The sequence below is a fragment of the Loxodonta africana genome, chromosome 12 (assembly GCF_030014295.1).
Source record: "Loxodonta africana isolate mLoxAfr1 chromosome 12, mLoxAfr1.hap2, whole genome shotgun sequence".
NCBI classification, from domain to species: Eukaryota; Metazoa; Chordata; class Mammalia; order Proboscidea; family Elephantidae; genus Loxodonta; species Loxodonta africana.
In genome coordinates, this window is record NC_087353.1 from 75699124 (window position 1) to 75720527 (window position 21404).

Below are 21404 nucleotides of genomic sequence, written 5' to 3' on the forward strand. Positions count from 1 at the left end.
TTGTTCGCCAGTCCCTGTAGATTCTAGCTGCTTGTCGTCTCACAACCACTCCCCCCGCCCCAACCCTCTGTCTGTTGCCTTAGATCAAGCCCTTACCACTCCTTGCTGATGACTTGTAGCCTCTTAATTGGGGCAGGCATCCTTCCAGACCATCTTCCACATCTGCCACAGGAAGCCCTCAAATTTAAATCTGACCACAGCATGCCATGACTTGCAATGGTTTTTATATTTTTCATGCTAAATAAAACTCCTTAGCATATAAACCCCTTCACGCTCCGATCTCTGTTTTTCTAACTTCATCACATACTCACCTAAATCATCATAATGGCAGATATTTACCGAGCTGCTCTTTATATGCCAGGCCTTGTACTAGGAGCTTTACTTACCATTTAAACCTCACAGCAACACGATGAGGATTTTGCCTACTGTACAGATGAAGACACTGAGGGTTAGAGGGGTTGGGAAACGTACCCAAGTGGCAGAACCAGGCTAAAACTCTGGTCTGTTCGACCCTCGAGTCCAAGCCCTTAAGCACAGTACCAGGATGCTTGAAAGTGTGGACTGGGAACACATCAAAAGAACATCAGAATCTCCTAGATATTCATTAAAATGCAGATTCCTGGGCTGTGTCTCAACCTGATGAGTTAGATTCCTTGAGGAGCAAGTCCCTGAACTCTGCATTTTAACAACCTCTGTACCAGTTCCATTTACTCTGTACTTTCAGCCACACGAAACTCGTCTTCCAGTGTGCCATCCTGTTCCACTCCGCGCCTCTGCATGTGCTTTGCCTCTTACTGGAACATCGCTGCCTTCTTTGTACTCATCTCTTTATCTTTCAAGACTCAAGGGGCCCAAGTAGCCCCTCTTCTGGAAAGCCTTGCATAATTCCTTGGGTTTATTTAGAAGCCCCTTCTCTGTTGCTCCCAGAGCTCCGGGTGCAGCCCCTACGGTGGCCCTTTCTCATCACATAGCCATTGGTTTACTAGACATCTCCCTCACCAGAATATAAGCACTTCTGCCCTATTCAGCACATTGTACAATCCATTGCATAGATATGCCCACTAAGTGTTCATCAGATTCACTTCTAGCTGCTTCGCCTTACTGGGTCATACCTTTCCAATAGGCCATTCTCGGTAAATGTTGCATTTTAATTGCTGTTTTAGCTAGGAACATGTTCAGCTGCAGGTAACAGAAAGCCTGACTAATAATGGCCTAAGCGATGAAGGAGCCCTGGTGGCACAGTGGTTAAGTGCTCTGCTGAGAACCAAAAGGTCAGCAGTTCGAACCCACTACCCTCTCTGGGAGAAAAGATGTGGCAGCCTGCTTCTGTAAAGATTTACAGCCTTGGAAATGCTATGGGGCAGTTCTACTCTGTCCTGTAGGGTCCTAAGACATTCAGTTATCTCAGAGGTAGGAAGGTGAGCGATCCCAAGTTTGGCTCAAGGGCTTCACTCTGCCAACAAGGGTCCAGGCTCTGCTTGGCTTCTCTCAGCATGTTGCCTTTGTTGTGTACAAAGAACGATGACTTTCACTTGTTCTTAACGTTCATTTAACGTGCATATAACATGAAATCCCCCTAAACAACCCAATTTACAAACTTAGGTAATTAAAAGATTGTGAACGTTTTAATCTACATTTATAAATTCAGTGTGTCTGATTTTCTTAAGCACTTCTAATGCCAAACAGGACAAAATTTTTCTAAGCACCTCTTAGAAATCTAATGAATGAAACTTACAGATGTGGTAAAGCAAGATGTTTTAATGAGTTCAGTACTCTTTACAGACTCAATCAAATTCTCTTATGCCTTTCAACGTGGAAGCACCAGTCTATAATCAATTACGTATTTCAAATTGACGTCACAAGGTGAAGCTGACAAATTCTGAAATATGCTAGATCTCTTAAACATTACAGCGGCTCTAAATTACAAACATATCAGATTGTCCTGAAGATAACATATTTTCTCATACTTCTATATAATCATCATCCCACCTGGATATTCTTGTGGTCACAGGATGAAAAAATTTGTATCTTTTCCATCAAGTTTAAGTGAACCCCTAGAGGATTTCATTGGGAAAAAAAAAAACATGGAAAATTAATAATTAAGAAAATGCAAATAAAAGTAAAATCATTTTAAATATGTATAAGATTGTTAATACCTATTATGAACTGAATTGTGTCCCCTGAAAACATATGTTGAAGTCTTTATCCCCAGTACCTGTGAACATGACCTTGTTTGGAAATAGTGTCTTTGAAGATGTTAGCAGTTAGGCTGATACAAGGTCATCCTGGAGTAGAGTGGCTCCTAATTCTATGTGACTTGTCCTTATGAAAGAGGAGAAGACACACAGAGACAGGGAGACAGACGCCATGTGTTGCTGCAGCTGCAAGCCAAGGAATACCTGGAGCTACCAGAAGCTGGGAAAACGTCATGGAAAAGCTCCTCTCTTAGAACCCTCGGAAAGAATTGACAGAGCCCAAACCCTGATTTGGACTTGCCTCCAGAACTGTGAAACAGTAAATTTCTGTGCTTAAAAGCCATTCGGTTTGTGGTGTTTTGTTATGGCAGTCCTAGGAAACTAGTACAATACCCTAGAGAGAAAACAGGTGGACTCATTATCAGCAGTGGAAATTGTTGTAATCTTTTTGGAGGGAAATTTGACAATGTCCAAATTTTAAGTTCTGTTTTCCTTTGACTGAAAAATTCCACATCTAAGAATTAGTTCTACAAAAACACTGTTATTCCGATCAGTGATATATATATATATATAAGGATGTTCATTGTAGCATTGTTTTTCATGATAACAAATTGTAAACTACTCAAATGCCCACTAAGAGTTCACTGAGTAAATCAATATGGCACATCAATATATGTACCACCGTTGAAAGAGAGCCAAGATTCAACACCTAGAACACATCCTGGCTCATCGTGAGCTGAAAATTATGAATAAATAAGTAGATAAAGGGTAAAGAGTAACTTGCAGAACTGTATTGTGATATAATAGCACTTTCATTCATTTATTCAGCAAGTATTTGGGGGATATGATGGTAAATACAAACAGACCTGGGTCCTGGCCTCATAAAACATACAGTCTACTGGAAGAGACATTCATTTTTACAAATTTCAGATAAGGGTAAAGCTGATCTGTGTTATAAATAAAAAAACAGCAGGGTTATATATAAGGATTCATACTTGGGTGATTTGGCCTAGTCTGGGAGATTTAAATGAACATGTTGATGCATATGTTAGTGAGTGCATGAAAAAAAAAAAAGATTTGGTTGGATCTATGCCAAATCTAACAGTGAGTTAGGACTGGAATGGGATTAGGTGTGACTTTTACTTTCTAAATGAGATATCGCCATGTGATTTGAAATTTTCCCACAATAAGCATGTATTGCTTTTGTTATCAAAGCTAAAAATGTTATATTTTAAACCCAAATAAGCAATTTTCATACTATGTTAGTGATTCTCAGGGCAGTGGGAGAAGGGAGTGAATTTACATGCTTACATGAGAGGAAAAAAAATAGTGGCAGTGCTATAGCTGGTATGGTAAGCAGAATTCTAAGATGGCTCCCAAGATCCCTGCTTGCTGGAGTACACACCCCCCAGTTATTCAAATAAACATTAATCTTGCTGTGATTCCTCTTGCTGTGAAGGGATTTTCCAGATGTAATTAAGGTCCCTAATCAGTAGACTTGAAATTGGGGCAATTGTCATGGGTGGCCCTCACTTAGTAAGGTGAGCTCTTAAAAGAAGTTAGAGGGATTTTAAACAGAAGAGACTCCTTGCTGGCCTTGAAGTAGCAAACAGCCGTGTTGTGAACTTCCTTTGGAGGAAACCATGTGACAAGGACCCAATGGGTAGACTCTAGGAGCTGAGAGCGATCCCTGGCTAACAATCGGCAAGACAGTGGGACTTTAGACCTACAAGAACAAGAAACTGAATTCTCCCATTGACCAGTGAGAACAGACCCCCAAGCCTCAGATGAGACCACAGCTCTGGCTGACAGCTTGATTTCAGCCTGATGAGACCGTTACCTGGACTCCAGACCCACCGGAACTGAGAAATGATATATTTGTATTGTTTAAGCCACTAAGTTTATGATAAATTTGTTATGCAATGATAGGAAATTAATACCAAAAAAAAAAAAACCCACACCTGTTGCTGTCAAGTCAATTCCGACTCATAGCGATCCTATAGGGCAGAGTAGGACTGCCCCATAGAGCTTCCAAGGAGCACCTGGCGGATTCGAACTGCAGACCTTTTGGTTAGCAGCCACAGCACTTAACCACTACGTCACCAGTGTTTCCAGAAATGAATACAGCTGGTGTAAAACCAAACCAAAACTGAGTCTGTTGCCATGAGTTGATTCTGATTCTGCCCCATAGGGTTTCCAAGGAGTAACTGGTAGATTCGAACTGCCGACCTTTCAGGGAATCGAAATTGCTTATAATCTGCAGCCCGACTTACTTGTGCCCCAGCCTGATTCTAAGGAGCTAAAAAAAAAGTTGAGAACTGTTATCCTACCTGATAAGTAACTAATTAATGGGCTAAAACTTGTGCACAGTAAAATTTTATTCCATCAATACTGTCTTGCCCAGAAACTTTTTTTTCTCATCACTGCAAAGTGACTATGTAATTGCCTTTAAAACATTGACCTTTCCAGGAATAGTTTTACCAGTCTTTCCTTTAGGGTTGTAACTAATATAGCCCATGAGCATTTTCTGTCCCTTTCCCAGCGAGAGTTCTTAGCTCAGGGAGTTAAGGAGAACTTGAATGGCATGTTCTTTGGGTCAGGCTCTCCAAGTCAGCTGTGATCCCCTGGAAACCTGGCAATGGTTCGCCACCTCACTGAAAATTAGAATCAGCTGAGTTGCTTTAAACCTACTGAGTCCCAGGCTCCTGCCCTAGATTTGTTGAATCAGAGTCTCACCAGGTGATTATAATGTGCAGCCAGGATGGGAAACTTGGCATTTACAATAGGCCTTCTCAAACTTTCATGTGCCTACAAGTTACCAGGGGATCTTGTTAAAATGCGGATTCGAATTCAGCAGGTCTGGGGCGGGGCCTGAGATGCTGCATTTCTAACTCTCAGGTGATGCTGATGCTGCTTACGAGTAGGAAAGGTTTATGGGATTCCTTGTCCAGCTGAAAAAAAAAAAAGAAAACCAAACCCATTGCCATCGAGTCAGTTCTGACTCATAGTGACCCTATACTATACGACGGAGTAGAACTGCCCCATAGGGTTCCCAAGGAGCGCCTGGTGGATTCGAACTGCCTGCCTTTTGGTTAGCAGCTGAACTCTTAAGTCCTATGCCAGCAGGGTTTCCAGGTACCCCCAGTCTGTCAATCTTACCTTCATGCCCATCCCTGTGGCTGCATGGGATGGTCCATCTTCCCTCTGTCCCCACTTCTGCCCTCTCATCATGTTCTCTCTTTTTGCTATTAGTGACTTCCCTTAACTACCCTTCCCACTCTCTGATTCCCTTGTAATTATCATAACATTTGGGCAAAATCTGCAGTGTGTCCTCTGGGGAGAAGAGTTGCAGACTTGCCCATACAGCCTTCACTCTTTCATGCAAGAGGCCAGTCATCTCTTGTCCATTTAAAATAAGATGGTTCACATTAAATATTCACCTGGAATGACCAGTTGTTTTTCATTTCGGTAAACCACCAGCCAAAATAAATTTCAGGACTGTTTTATTCAGAGGGAAGGAAATTACATCACAAACTGAAATGAATTATGGAGTTGAGAAGTTTTTTTTCTTCTCCCCTTAGAGTATGAAGCAGAGATGCCTCCCTTTCCAGAGAGATATAAAGTCAAACGAGAAGCTGTGATGAATGTGAGTATCATCCAGGCCTTGACCTAAGTGAATGGCTCGCTCTTCAATGAGAAGAGCACTGACAGCGGTGACCATCAGACAGTGTCATGAGTTAGGGAGGGGCGAAGCGGAAGGCATTGGAGCGAGAATCTGATATTTGGTGCCAATCCTTTTTCTACTACTAACAGCATGACTTGAAGTACATCATATAACTTCTTTGGGTCTTAGTTTCTGCATCTGTTAATGGGACAGATAATCCTCGATGAACTCACAAGGTCTCTGTAGGGCTCAAATGAGATCCTGGATGAGAAAGGCCTTCTGCACTATGCCCGTGTTGGGGACAGTTGCAGACACAGCAAGCTTCTTACTGCCTGCCAGAGTGAAGAAGATGAAGACTGTCAAGGAGAGAGGGCCAAGGACAGGGCAATCAGGAAGGGAGGCCCTCAGAAAGTGCACCTTGGAATAAAACAGGGACCTAATGGAATGTAAGACAAAAAAGTGAGGTCCTGAGAAATAAGGGCACTTGAGCAGGGTCACAGGGCTGGAACTAAAACCCCAGCCTTTAGATTTGTGGTCTGTTACAGCAGCTGTCTCTGATAGACATTCTCGTGTTTATGGACTTTCTCGTTCTGTGATTGTGGTTCTTCATTTACTTCCTCAAATTTCTCTGAAGATACTAATGGCAATTCTCTTCCCTAAATTATTCGTGCTTCTCCCAGGGTCAGTTCTGTTTGTATATCTTGAGTGTTGTCTTTTATGTTGTTGATTTTCTTTATCTGTTTCGAGAACATTGATTGTTTATTCAAAATTAAAAACGGGGGCCTAAGTGGATTTTTTTTACAGAGTTGGTGAAGTTTTCTTCTGCAGTTGTACATGTGGGTTTGTTTTCTAGATGGGCCTCTTCTATGAATAGAAACTTCTGGGCAGTGGTTGTCCCCTGGGACAAGACTTTTCTTCAGGGTGAGCAGCAGGGAGTTAGTAGTTTGGGATTGGGCACCCTTACCCCTTGCCTTTTAGTTGATTCTGATGGCAACCCTATAGGACAGAGTAGAACTGCCCCACAGGGTTTCCAAGCCTTTAATTTTTACAGAAGCAGACTGCCACATCTTTCTCCCGTGGGGCAGCTGGTGGGCTCACACTGGTGACCTTTCGGTTAGCAGCTGAGCTCTTAACCACTGTACCACCAGATTGTCTTTGTGGTTGGGCAGGGGTCTCCAAATAAATGGTAAGAATCAAAGCATAGTTTGATTCTACATCAGGGTTTCCCCCCCGCCGCTCTTGGCCACCATTACGGCGCCCTAAGTAATTCTACCCCTTCCCAGACTGTTTGTTAAATTTGTTCACAGAAGAGTCCTTCATTGGGGGTGTGGGTAGGCATAAAATGCTGCTGTGAATTTAGCTTCATGTGTGTTGAGAGGCGCAGGAGTGGGAGGAGGAAGAATATAGGGTGGTAGGCCAGTGGAGCTCCAGCCAGATTTTCTTAACCTCCTGTTTATCACCCCCTTCTCATTGCTGTCCTCTGTGATACCTGTCAACTCTGAGCACTGAGCCCTTTGGGCATTCTGGGGGGCAGGGGGAGATCGACTCCTGTCCTCTAGGGCAGTTCCTTCCTGTACACTCTGGATTGCTACTTCTTCTTCTTTCTTACCTGTCAACAAGTTCTGTCCCTGTTTGTTTTAGAAATGTTTGGAAATCTCTCATCCTCTCTTTGTACTCCTTTTCTCTTCTCTATTAGGGATTTATTCTTTGGCCGCTATTTTATACATGTCTTGAGAAGAGAGACAAAGGTGTGTACTCATTGTGCCCCTGAACCTAAAGCCTCATAGAATTTTATTCTTTTGTAAGGTTGTTTTAAAAAATTTCAATTATTTGTGCTATTTATATCAGTTGACTCCCTGTCCCCTGCAGGTTTCGCCAGTGGCAGAAACGGTTTTCCATGGCTTCAATAGAGAGCACTTTTTTTCAGTTCCCCATTTCACCATGGTCTCACAGACGCCTTGTCCTCAGGTGAAATCGAAAACAATGGATTCCAAAACATGTAAGTAAAAAAGTGAGATTTCATTTTTTATGGTTTTTGGCTTATAGCAGTGCAAAACCACAGGGCGGGGATGGGAGTGGCCAGATAAACTTCAAGAAGAGCACATACCTTGGAAGGAGCAGTGGTGGGGTCAGCCCCAGAGAGACAGGAAACAGACACTCGACACTGCAGCTTTCTCTCTCAGCCCCTGTACTGCTTCTTTCTCAGAGCTGGTGGGCCTGGCCCTGGGTGGGACCTGGCCTACCTGCTTGGTAGACTACAGAGGATTAGAGGGACTATTATGGATTGAACTGTGACCCCCAGAAAGAATTGGTGAAGTCCTAACCCCTAGCTGTGAACATGACCTTGTTTGGAATTAGAGTATTTGAAGATGTTATCGCTTACGTTAACATGAGATCATACTGGAATAGGGTGGATCCTAGTCCATTTTGAGTGCTGTCCTATGAAAGAGGAGCCACAGAGAGACAGACAGATGGTCATGTAAAGATGGAGCTACAAGCCAAGGAATCCTACCAGAATCTGGGAGAGACCAGAAAGGATCTTCCTCTGGAAACTTTGGAAGGAGCATGACCCAGCTGGCACATTGCTTTGAACTTTTGGCCTCCCGAACTGTGAGATAATAAATTTCTGTTCTCATAAGCCATCTGGTTTATGGTATTTTGTTACAGCCACCCTCAGAAATGAATACAGAACATTTTAATACAGCCCAGCTCAGCAGACTGGAGTACAGCATAACATTTAAGGTCATATCGGTTGTAAATGGACAATACCTTTGTTGGTTCACCATCAGACATTTCTTCCAGATTAGCTTTGGCCATTTGGGATCGTCATTGGGATTTGTTTGTTTATTTTAGGTTGCCCCAAAGACTATTTGGAAACTTTCATCTTTCCAGTTTTGCTTCCTGGTATGGCTAGCCTGCTTCACCAAGCAAAGAATGAAAAATGTTTTGAGGTCAGTTGTTTTGTGGCATTTCTTTATTTTTAAATTCTCAAGAATTCATTTTTATCAGACGGTAACTCATGATCTCGTGGCATCAAGTGGTAGTGCCCAACTTGATCTCTCTGGGGTAGGGTCCTGTATTTTGGGTCACTTATGAAACTGCAGTCACCGTGTCTAGTTGTACACACATGTGCGCTGCTGTCTCTCTGGCTACTCAGGCTCTGGAGAGGTTTTCCGCCTTCCTTAGCCTCCCTGCCTGTCCTCCTGTTGTGCCATTTGGCATCTGCCACCTTTCTTGGCTCTTCTTCTGTATATTACACGTACCTATTAAAGCTCTCCTTACCTTGTGCCTGGCTCTGGATTGATCTTCCTACCTCTGGCCTCTCCCTACACTGCTTCATGACAAATGTCATGTGTGTCGCTTGCTTCAGGAGAGGCCTGGCATGCAGTCGGTGCTCAGTAAATATAGCCCATTATCACACTACAGTTAGCTATCTGTAGACACAGGCTGCCAGTCCCAAGGCACCCCCAGGGCTCCCTCTTTTCTACGGCTCACAAGATACGTTGGGTGTCAGGGCTCCCCCTCTTCTACGGTTCACAGGATACGTTGGGTGTGCGTGTTCCCTCCAGCTTTGAATACTAGGATTTTGGATGGCCCACATGAAGAAAGTGAAATAACAAGAACATTTAATATTTACTAAGCACTTGCTCTGTGCCAGGCACTTTGCTAAGTGCTTTCTCATCCATTACTTCATTTAGTCCTCACAACAGCCCTATGAAGTTCCTCCTGCTGTTAGCATCTCCATTTTGCAGATGAGAAAACAGAGGGACAGAGAGGTATACAAACGTGATCCAGGGTGAACAGCAGAGCTGGGATCTCAATCTAGAGTGAACAACTTACCATTGTAAAGTGGTTGGCAGTAATTATATATTGATGGTCTATAAAAGCATTCACAGTTAATGGTATCACCTGCTTGGTTAATGGCAGCACAGGGTCCCTGTCTGAGAGGAACTGTGTACTGTCCTGATCGTACTTTTATATACTTAGACGACAAAGTTCTCACCTGTTGTGGCAAACACTCAGTTTTTCCTTAGCACTGCCTTGACATTATGCTGCTTTTCCTGCTTCTCAACCATCCCACGTTGTCCCTCCCCCCAGTTGCCTGCTGCTTGATCCACTCAGCTCAGCATTCCTTCAGACAGGCCTCACTGTGATAATTGTATGTTTAGTTGAGTCAGAAATGAATTACGAGGCATTGATCAGAATTTGGGCACCAGCCCTCCTGTGAAGGAAGTTTTGGGGTACACCCCTGGGCCACGGTGTACCAGCTGAGAGCCATGACTCAGCAGAAAGAAGCCAAGACCCTCAGCCTGGCTTTCAAGGTCTTTCCCCTCCTTCGTTCCAGTCTCTTCTTGCTCTGCAGTCCTTCCTTCAAGGTACCCTGCAGCCAAACAGAACCACCCAGAGTTCCTTGCTCCCACCCTCCCACTTTACAGCCTCTGTGCCTATGTTTCTTATTCTTTTAAGGGGGAAAAAAAAGAGCCTGGAGCTCCTCTTGTCTGTGTGTTTAAGTTCTGCTTGTTTTCCCAAACTCAGCTCCATAACTTCTCTCTCAGACCTTCAGTTCCTTGCTGGGCCCAAACTGTAAGTAATTGATCTTAGCTCTCAGATTTTAGAGTATTCCTTCTCTTCCTCATGGCAAATTAAAAAAAAAAAAGAAATTATTGTGTACAATCCAGTGACATTAATTACATTCACCATGTTGTGCCGCCATCACCACTATGCATTTCTGAATTTTTTCCTTACTTTTAACAGAAATTCAATGCCCCTTAAGAAATAACTCCCCTTTTCCCTCTCCCAATCACCCCTGGTAACCACTAATAAGCTTTGGTCTCTATGCATTTGCCTATTCTAGGTATTTCGTATAAATGGGATCATATATTTGTCCTTTTGTGTCTGACTTATTCCACTCAGCATAAAGTTTTCCAGATTCATCCATGTTGTACCATGTGTCAGGACTTCAGGTCTCTTTATGACTGAATAATATTCCATCATATGGTTATTCCACACTCAGTTTATCCATTTGTCTGTTCCACTGTCTCCACCTTTTGGCTATTGTGAATAATGCTGCAATGAACATTGCTGTACAAGTATCTGTTTTGAGTTTCTGCTTTTAAACCTTTTGGGTGTATACATAGGAATAGGATTGCTGGGTTGTAGTAATTCTATGTTTAACTTTTTCAAGGACCCACCAAACTGTTTTCCACAATGGCCGCACCATTTTACAATCCTTCCAGCTATGGATGAGATTCCAATTTCTCCACATCTTCGCCAACACTTATTATTTTCCCTTTTTCTGATAATAGCCATCCTCCATTGCCTATTGCCATTGAGACAGTTCTGACTTAGGACAGAATAGAACTGCCCCATAGGGTTTCCAAGGCTGTAATCTTTACAGAGGCAGACTGCCACAACTTTCCCTTGCAGAGCAGCTGGTGAGTTCGAATCACCAACCTTTCAGTTAGCAGCCAAGAGCTTAACCACTGTGCCACCAGGGCTCCGTATCTGTCCAAGTCAAGGTGAAATGGTATCTAATTGTGGTTTTGATTTGTGTTTCCCTAATGACTAATGATGTTGATCATTTTTCATGTGCTTGTTGGCCCTTTATATATCCTCTTTATGAAACGTCAATTCAAGTCCTTTGTACATTTTTTATTGTACAAAGACATGTTTGTCTTTTTGTTGAGTTGTAGCAGTTCTTTATATATTCTGGATACTAAACCCTTGTCAGATATGTGGGTCTCAAATATTTTCTCCCATTCTGTAGATCGTTTCTTCACTTTGTTGACAAAGATCTTTGATGCATGGAAATTTTTAATTTTGATAAAGCCTAATTTATCTGTTTTGTCTTTTGTTACTTATGCTTTTTTTGTGTTATATCTAAGATCCATTGTCAGAAGCTAGGCCCTAAGGCATTACTCCTATGTTTTGTTCTAAGAGCTTTACGGTTTTAGTTCTTACCTTTAGGACGTTGACCCATTTCGAGTTAATTTTTTTTTTTAATAATTTTTATTGAGCTTTAAGTGAAAGTTTACAAATCAAGTCAGTCTCTCACATATAAGCTTATATACACCTTACTCCATACTCCCACTTACTCTCCCCCTAATAAGTCAGTCTGCTCCCTCCTTCCAGCCTCTCCTTTCGTGACCGTTTTGCCAGTTTCTAACCCTCTCTACCCTCCCATCTCCCCTACAGAAAGGAGATGCCAACACAGTCTCAAGTGTCCACCTGATACAAGTAGCTCACTCCTCATCAGCATCTCTCTCCAACTCACTGTCTAGTGCATTCCATGTCTGAAGAGTTAATTTTTGTATGAGGTATGAGTTATTCTTTTGCACATGGAGATCTACTTTTCCCAGTATCATTTATCGAGGAGACCATTTTTTCCCTTAGAGGCCTTGTGGCGCAGTGGTTAAGAGCGTGGCTGCTAACCAAAAGGTTGGCAGTTTGAGTGCACCAGCTGCTCCTATGGGGCAGTTTTACTCTGTCCTGTAGGATCACTATGAGTTGAAATAGACTCGATGGCAACAGGTTTGGTTTATTCTTTCCCTATTGAATGGACTTAGCACCCTTGTTGAAAATTAATTAACCATTGATGTATGGATTTATTTCTGGACTTTTAATTTTATTCTATTGGTTTATATGTCTATATTATAACAGTACCAGAGTGTTTTGATTATTATAGCTTTATAGTAGGCTTTGAAATTGGGAAATGTAAGTCCTTACTTTGTTCTTCTTTTTCAAGATTGCTATGGCTATTCAGACCCCCTTGAAATTCCATATAAATTTGAGGATTGGCCTTTCCATTTCTACAAAGAAGATTGTTGGAATTCTGATAGGAATTGTACTGGATCCATAGATTACTTTGCGTAGTATTGACGTTTTAACAATATTAAGTCTTCCAGTCCATGAGCATGGGGTATCTCTGCTCTTTTTTAATTTCTTTCAGCAGTGTTCTACTGTTTTCAGTATATAAGTCTTTCACTTTCCTGGTTAAATTTATTCTTAGACATTTTTATTCTTAAAAAAAAAAATTTTTTTTTTTTTTTGGTAAATGGAGTTATTTTCTTAATTTCATTTTCAGATTGCTCGTTTCTGATGCATAGAAATCCAACTGATTTTTGTGTGTTGACTTCGTACCTTGATGCCTCACTGAATTAATTTATTAGCTGTAGCTTTCTTATGGATTCTTTGAGATTTTCTGTATATAGGATCATGTCATCTGCAATTAGAGATAGTTGTACTTCTTCTTTCCTAATTTGAATACTTTTAATTTCTTTTTCTTTTCTAGTTGCTCTCACTAGGATTTCCAGTACAATATTGAATAGAAGTGGTGAGGGTGAGTCTTATTCCTGATCTTAAGGGGGAAGCTCTCAGTCTTTCTCCACTGATTATACTCTTGGCTGTGGGTTTTTCATAAATGCCCTTTATCATATCGAGTAATTTCCCTTCTATTCCTAGTTAGTTGAGTGTTTTTATCATGAAAGGGTGTTGGATTTTGTCTAATGCTTTTTCTGCCTCAACTGAAATGATAATGTGGTTGTTTTCCTTTGTTCTATTACATGGATTAATTGTCTAGTGGTGAACCACCCTTGCATTCATGGAGTAAATCCTACTTGATCATGGTGTATAACCCTTTTTTTAATGCTTTTGAATTGAGTTTGCTAGTATTTTGTTGAGGATTTTCGCATCTCTATTCCTGAGTGATATTGGTCTGTAGTTTTCTTGTTGCATCTTTGTCTGCCTTTGTTATCAGGGTAATGGTATCAGGGTAACTCATAGAATGAGTTAGGAAGTGTTCCCTCTTCTACTTTTTTGAAAAGTTTGAAAAAGATTGGAGTCACTTCTACAGATGTTTGATAGAATTTCCTAGTGAAGCTATCTGGTTCGGGAATATTTTGTTGTTGGTGGTGGTGGATTTTCAATTACTCATTCAGTCTTTTCACTTGTTATGGGTCTGTTAAGATCATCTATTGCTTCCTGAGTCAATTTAGGTAGTTTATGTGTTTCTAGGAATTTGTCCTTTCATTAAAGTTATGTAATGTGTTGGCATACAGTTGTTCATAGTGTACTCTTATGATAGTTTTTATTCCTGTAGGGTCAGTTATAGTGTCCCCACTCTTTTTTTCTGATTTTAAATGTTTGTATCTTTTCTCTTTTTCAGTCTAGCTAAACACTTGTCAATTTTATTCATCTTTTCAAAAACTCAACTTCTGGTTTTGTTGATTCAATGGTTTTCCTATTCTCTATTTCATTTATTTTTCTGTTCTGATCTTTGTTATTTCCTTCCTTCTAGTAATTTTGGACTTAGTTTGATCTTCTTGTTTTAATTTCTCAATTTGTAGATTTAGGTTGTTGTTTCTGAGATCTTTCTTCTGCTTTAATGTAGGTGTTTACTGCTATAAATTTCCCTCTGAGCACTACCTTTGTTGCATCCCATAAGTTTTACTATATTGTGCTTTCATGTTCATTTGACTTTCTGATTTCTTCTCTGACCTATTGGTTATTTAATAGTGGGTTGTTTAACTTCCACATATGTGTGTATTTTCAAGTTTTCCTTCAGTTATTAATTTCTAGTTTCATTCCATTGTGGTTGGAGAAGATACTTTGTATGACTTCAGTCTTTTAAATTTACTGAGACTTCTTTTGTGACCTACATATAGTTTATCCTGGAGAATGATCCATGTGGACTGGAGAAGAATGTGTATTGTGTTGTTGTTAGGTGGAGCGTTCTATATATGACTATTAGTTGTAGTTGGTTTAGAGTGTGTTCAAATCCTCTATTTTCTTATTGACCTTCGTTCTAGATGTCTTATCCATTATTGAAAGTGGTGTATTGAGGTCTCTGTTACTGTAGAATTATGTCAGTGTTTGCTTCATATATTTTAGGAAAGTCATTCTTAATTAAGACATTCTTAACCCACAAATAGACTTAATTTTATATATGTCTATAGTCGGAATCGACTTGAGGGCACTGGGTGGGTATAGTCCCCAATATTTTAAGTTCCTTAAAGATGTATTCTTTATCTGATTTATTTTTGTATCTCTACTCCCAGTACCTAGTGCATGTTGAACGTATACTTGGCCCTTAATAAATGTTGAATTAATGAGTAAATGGTTGAATATTAGGGGACACTGCTATTTGCATGTCCTTGGCCAAAATCCAGCTCTCTTCTATCAGGAAAGACTGTTCTCTTGGACTCAGGCCTGGAAGGATGCCCTGGAGGTGTAAGGGAAGAAGAAGACATCCATCTATGGCATGAGTTTAGTCAACCCCAGGAGATCAGTAGATGACAAATGGCATAGCCTAACCACCCTCACATATTAACTATGCAATTAATTAGTAAATCAGACTTTGGTTTATAGCACAGTAGTTAAGAGCAAGACTTTGGAGTCAAAGCTGCCTGGTTTTGAAGTCCACCTCCATCCCAGCTGGCTGTACAAAGTTGAGCTAAGTTAATTCATCTTTCTGAGCTTCCATTTTTCTATATATATAACATGAGGACTATCTTAGAACTGCTCATGGAGATATCATGCTGACAAAATGAGGTTGTCCATGGAACGTGCTTAGGGCAGCCAGTCCCCGGACTGTAGGAAGTACACAGTAAATGTTAACTTATCATTTGCTGTTAGTATTACTGCGCCACGGATGCTTCCCAGATAGTGGGGGTTACACCTGTTACCACAGTGACCTCACTCTTACTCTTTAGCCACTGGAGGCCTGATTCAGCACTTGGTCCCGGCTCCGAGAAAAAACATGTCCAATTCCACAATTATTTAGTGAGGAAATTTTATTTTATTGATAATTTCATGTGATGGTGGGAAGAAGAATTTTTTCAAACCCTATTAAGCAGTATTTTATTAATCCTCTCTAGAAGCACTCCTGTCCTTTCCAGTACTCACCACACCCTCCCCAGGCCCCTCTTTATCGTGAGTAATTCATCTCTAGCCCCCAGCTTGGGTAGTCCAATTGGCAAAGCAAAAGGCTAGCATTCTGTTTACCCCTTATACTAAGCCTGGGGCAAAGTGTGTACATCCCACTTTCATTGCTAACTGCATGGTAAGGATAAACATAAATCCAATTCCCAAAGTGTGGAAATGGATCCAATTCTCACCTTCACAAGTCTTCATTATCATCACCAGCCATCCAAGTGTACACTCTCTCTGTGACCCTCGCTACCCAGAGCTTATTTCAGATTGCCAAACAGGCTAATGCCAGCCCCTGCAGGTTCGTTAATTTACTGGAACAGCTCACAGAATCTCGTGGAGAGCATATCATACTTACAGTTACAACTTTATCACAACCTAAAAGGATTCAAATGAAGAGACCCGTAGGGTGAGATCTGGGAGGGGTCATAGTGCAGAGCTTCCATGTCCCAAGGAGGGATGCACTACCCTTTCCTGTGCATGGTCACCAACAAGGAAGCTCCACCTGAGCCTTAGGGCTCAGGGCTCTTATCAGCCTCACCACTTGACCATGATACCATGATAGATTATATCATGCTTTATGAGGTTTAGGCAGCATCAGACCCCCAGGTGGTTCCTTTTGGTCTGATTAGCCCCAGGTCTGATCAGCCTCATTCGTTATCCTCAGGTGTTGGTACAGTTTGACAAAACTAAGAACAAAGGTCTCTTTTGGCAAAGGTGATTCCAAACCTTGCACCCCTCCTTCCTTGAAATTCAATTCATGTACCCTCTGTAGACCTTGGGAGTTAAGGTGGGAGTTCAGACTTTTGCTGTATCAAAGACAGGGTTGTAAGATTCTCTTCATATTGCTCTATCACAAATACTTGGAAGTTTTAAGAGACAGGCCTGGTGAATTCAAATGTCATGAACCTCAATTCCACCTTTTCCTTTTGATTTGCTAGTGCAGACCCAGTTGTCCTGAATCTGGAAAGACCACAATGTTTAGATCCCCTTTTTCATTAACACTAGAAGGCACTCAGTTGAAGAGGACTATAGAAAGGAAACCCTGGTGGCGTAGTAGTTGAGGTTAGCAGTCGAAATCCACCAGGCACTACTTGGAAACCCTATGGGGCAGTTCTGCTCTGTCCTGTAGGGTCACCATGAGTTGGAATCGACTTGATGTCAGTGGGTTTGGTTTTTTTGTTAATAGCCGGAAAGGCTGGTAAAATAAATGTCAGCAATTCACATGCTGGCTATCAAATCCAGGTAATCGCTAATCTCTCACCTGTGATTTGACTACTGCTTTGATAATATTAATTGTGTTAATATAGAAACTACATTGTTTATTAGTTGCCCACTGCCTGCCAGCACTGGCCCAAGGGCTTTACGTGCACCATCTCATTTCATCCTTACAACCATGCTTAAAACTAGAGCCTCTCATCAACTCCCTTTACAGAGGAGGGCCCTAGAATTCAGGGAGGTTGAGCATTACAGAAGGTCACTCAGCTGGTGAGCAATGGAGCATGTCTTCAACCAAGGCCCAGAGGATCCTGGAGCCTGGGCTTTTATCCCTCCCCTCAAAAATGGGAACTGGAGGCTCTCCCCTGAGTAACTCTGGAAAATATTGTTTTTTTCATTCATAGCTATTTTCAAGAGAGTACATTACTGTTTGGCTTAGGTTATAAAATCTAAAATGCTTCTAATTCTTACCTGTTTTTCTTTATTGGCTCATTGAGCTTATGGTGACAACTTAATTCTTGTCCACTATTCATACCTGACCTTCCTCTTCTAAATGTGGTGTTAAATCTGTGCAAGGAGTGGCCGAGTGGGATGGGAGCGAGGCTGGGAGGAAGTGGAGAGTGTCACTCTCTGCTGGCCCAGCCATTGTCAGATCGCTTTGTCTCTCTGGCTTCAGTGCCTGCTGCTAAATGAGAGATCAGGTGATCTTGCAAATCACATTTGGAGGATTGTATCTTTTCTTTTTTTAATCTTGCTGTTGGCCACGGTATATTCAGTGTGTTGTGCCTTTTATTAGATGGAACAAAGGATGAAATATTGTGATTAAACAATGAAAGGAGCACAACAGAATATCCTTTGTTTGAATATATGCAAAGAATATCTGCAAGCAGCTTAAGTAACCCAAGTTCAGTTCCTTCCGACACACATTGGTTAAGCCCTACTGTGTGGCTATCACAGTACCGGGCCCTGGGATACAGAGAGGATAAGACACAGTCCCTGTCTTCAAGAAAACCACAGACCAGTAGTAAAGCCTTCAGTAGGAGAAGGTTAATGGCAACGATGGTCTCAGACATACCTACTGTTATGAGGATGGCGCAGGACCGGGCAACATTTCGTTCTGTTGTTATGAATCGGAGCTGACTCAGTGGCACTTAACAGCATCAACAAGTTAGTTTTTATTTACCCCCACTTTGTGTCTGTTCTTTTTTGCTCTTCTGAAATCAGGCTGGATGAGGAGAAATGGCAAGAGCAGAGCTGGTGCTGGGAATTCACTTTGGACGCTAGGGCAGCTCTATTACATTGTGCAGCCTTCATTCTAATTTATTCAGCTGCTATTGTACTAATTTATACCCCTTCAGAGGGCACAGAAATCAGCTCAAAGGGCAGTAATTAAGACTTTACATTGAGGGTGGCCTATCTAATGTTTGCCCATAAATAATTTTGTAACAAGGTGGCTAGAAACAGCTCCTAGCCTCCAGGCAGTGACAAAATGCTTTTAAAGAATCAAAGAAATTTCTATTGGTATTAGAGATTAATGAGACAGCTTGTGCCAGCTCATATTTCATCTTTGACATCTCACAGATAAGCTGCTGCTGGGACTAAATGATCACAAAAAAAAAAAACTCAAACCCGTTGCTGTTGAGTCAATTCTGACTCCTAGCGACCTTATAGGACAGAGTAGAACTGCCCCATAAAGTTTCCAAGGCTGTAATCTTTACAGAAGCAGACTGCCACATCTTTCTCCTGTGAAGCTGCTGGTGGGACAACTAAGTGAGAACAGTCTAAACCACAAACGCTGCAAGGCACTTGGGTAGAGCATGGAACTTTAAATGTCATAATGAACAAGGAATGAAGAACACGCAGGTTCTTAAAACCCTAAGCTGATATACTTTAAAGACAGGCGAGGACTCCAGGGTTCAAAATCCAGCTCGGCCACTTCCTTAGAGCATAGCACTAAGTAACCTGTGAGCCTCAGTTTCCTGCCACTAGCAAGGCTTTGCTGAGAAGCTCTGTATTTTGAATACTGCAAATGTGCCCAGTGGGTGAGTTAGTATGAATTTTTCTCATTTCCTGAGTTAGTATTTCTTTTTTTTTGTTAAATTTTATTTATTTTGTTGTTGTTAAGAATATATGCAGCAAAATACTCACCAATTCAACAGTTTCTATATGTACAATTTAGTGACACTGATTACATTCTTTCAAGTTGTGCAACCATTCTCACTCTCCTTTTCTGAGTTCTTCCTCCCTCATTAACATAAACATACTGCCCCCTAAGGTTCCTCCTATCTAATCTTTTGAGTTCCTGTTGTCGGTTTGATCCCATATAGATCTTAAAAGAGCCTAATGCTCCAGGCCCACATTTTTTACTAGTTAAGCTAAACCATTACTTGGTTTTAGGATGACTTCAGGGGATATTTTGGTTTAAGTTTTAAAGATTATTTCAGGGAAGTAGTTTCAGAAGTTTGTCCACCCTCCCTGGCTCCAGAAAGTCTAGAGTTCATGAGAATTTGAAATTTTGTTTATCAGGATCCTTCTATGGAACCTTTGATCCAAATGTTCAGTAATGGTAGCTGGGCACCACCCAGGTCTTCTGGTCTCACGGCAAAGGAGGCAGTTGTTCATGGAGGCAATTAGCTACACATTCTGAATCCTCCTCCTCCTCCTGACTCTTATTGCTGCCCTGTTGCTCCAAGTGAATACAGACCAACTGTTGTGCCTTGGATGCCCTCTTGCAAGCTTTTAAGACCCCAGGCACTACCTAACAAACTAGGAGGGAGAACAGAAGCACTAAACACGTTATTAGGCCAATTAACTACGATGTCCCATGAAACCATGACCCTAAACCTCCAAACCAAGGAACCAATTCCTATGAGCTATTTGGTTGCACATAAGCAGCTTCAGCAGCAACTCTTTTTTTTTTTTTGGTCATTATTGTAAATATATCTATCACACAACTTATGCCAATTCAGCTTTTTACAGGTGTACAACTTATTGACATCAATTACAATAATTGGCTGTGCAACCCTTCTCTTAATCAGTGCTGTTTTTCCATCATCGTTAACCCCTCTTTCCCCCTTCCCTCTTACACCTTGTAACCAGTGATAAACATTGTTCTTTATACATTTGCCTTTTCTTGTCCTTTCATTCAGTGAGGTCATACAACGTTTGTCCTTTTGTGATTGGCTTGTTTTGCTCAGCTTAATGTCTTCAAGCTCCATCCACACTGTAGCATGTATCAAGACTTCGTTTCTCCTACTGGCTAAGTAGTGTTCCACTGTATGAATGTACCACGTTCTGTTTATCCATTCATCTGTCGATGGGCATTTAGGTTGTTTCCACCTTCTGGCTATGGTGAATGGTGCTCCAGTGAACATTGATTTACAAGTCTCTGAGTCTCTGTTTCGCGTGTTTGGGTGTACCTAGGAGTGGAATTGCTGGGATGTGTGGTGGTTCTGTTTTTAGTTTTTTGAAGTACTGCTATGCAACGACTGTACTATTGTGCATTCCTGCCACAGTGGGTAAGGGTTGTAATTTCCCCACATCCTTGCCAACATTTGTTATTTCTGTTTTATCTTGTTTATCTTAGTCATCCCAGTGAGAGTGAAATGGTGTCTCATTGTGGTTTTGATTTGCATCTCTCTGATGGTTAATGACACTGAGCCTCTTTTCATATGTTTGGTGGCCATTTGAGTATCCTCTTTGGTAAAATATCTGTTCAAGACCTTTGCCCATTTTGTGATTGGATTATTTATCTTTTAGTTGTCAAAATTTTATATATACTTTGGTTATTAGATTCTTTTAAGATATATGGTTTCTGAAGATATTCTCCCAGTCAGTAGCTTGTCTTTTCACTTTTTTGGTAGTCTTTTTTTTTTTTTTTTAATAATTTTTATTGTGTTTAAGTGAAAGTCCACAAATCAAGTCAGTCTCTCACACAAAAACCCATATACACCTTGCTACACACTCCCAACCACTCTCCCCCTGATGAGATGGCCCACTCTCTCCCCCCATGCTCTCCCCTCATGTTCATCTCACCTGCTTCTAACCTCCTCCACCCTCTCATCTCCCCTCCAGGCAGGAGATGCCAACATAGTCTCAAGTGTCCACCTGATCTAAGAAGCTCACCCCTCACCAGCATCCCTCTCCAACCCATTGTCCAGTCCAACCCATGTCTGAAGAGTTAGCTTTGGGAATGGTTCCTGTCCTGGGCCAACCGAAGGTCTGGGGGCCATGACCGCTGGAGTCCTTCTAGTCTCAGTCAGACCACCAAGTCTGGTCCCATGAGAATTTGGGGTCTGCATCCCACCGCTCTCCTGCTCCCCCAGGGGTTCTCTGCTGTGTTCCCTGCCAGGGTAGTCATCGGTTGTAGCCGGGCACCATCCAGTTCCTCTGGTCTCAGG

The 21404-nt window shown here is 41.6% G+C and overlaps 1 protein-coding gene across 2 annotated transcripts in view; it reads left to right on the forward strand.

Annotated features, from left to right (window-relative positions):
• IQCK (IQ motif containing K) overlaps positions 1–21404 on the forward strand; it is a 153684-nt gene that overhangs the window by 4310 nt on the left and 127970 nt on the right. For both annotated transcript variants that reach the window (XM_023558807.2, XM_064295654.1), the window contains exons 2-4: positions 5777–5841; positions 7729–7858; positions 8713–8810. In XM_023558807.2, coding sequence (XP_023414575.1) covers positions 5777–5841; positions 7729–7858; positions 8713–8810 — 293 coding nt within the window. The remainder of the gene's footprint in view (positions 1–5776; positions 5842–7728; positions 7859–8712; positions 8811–21404) is intronic.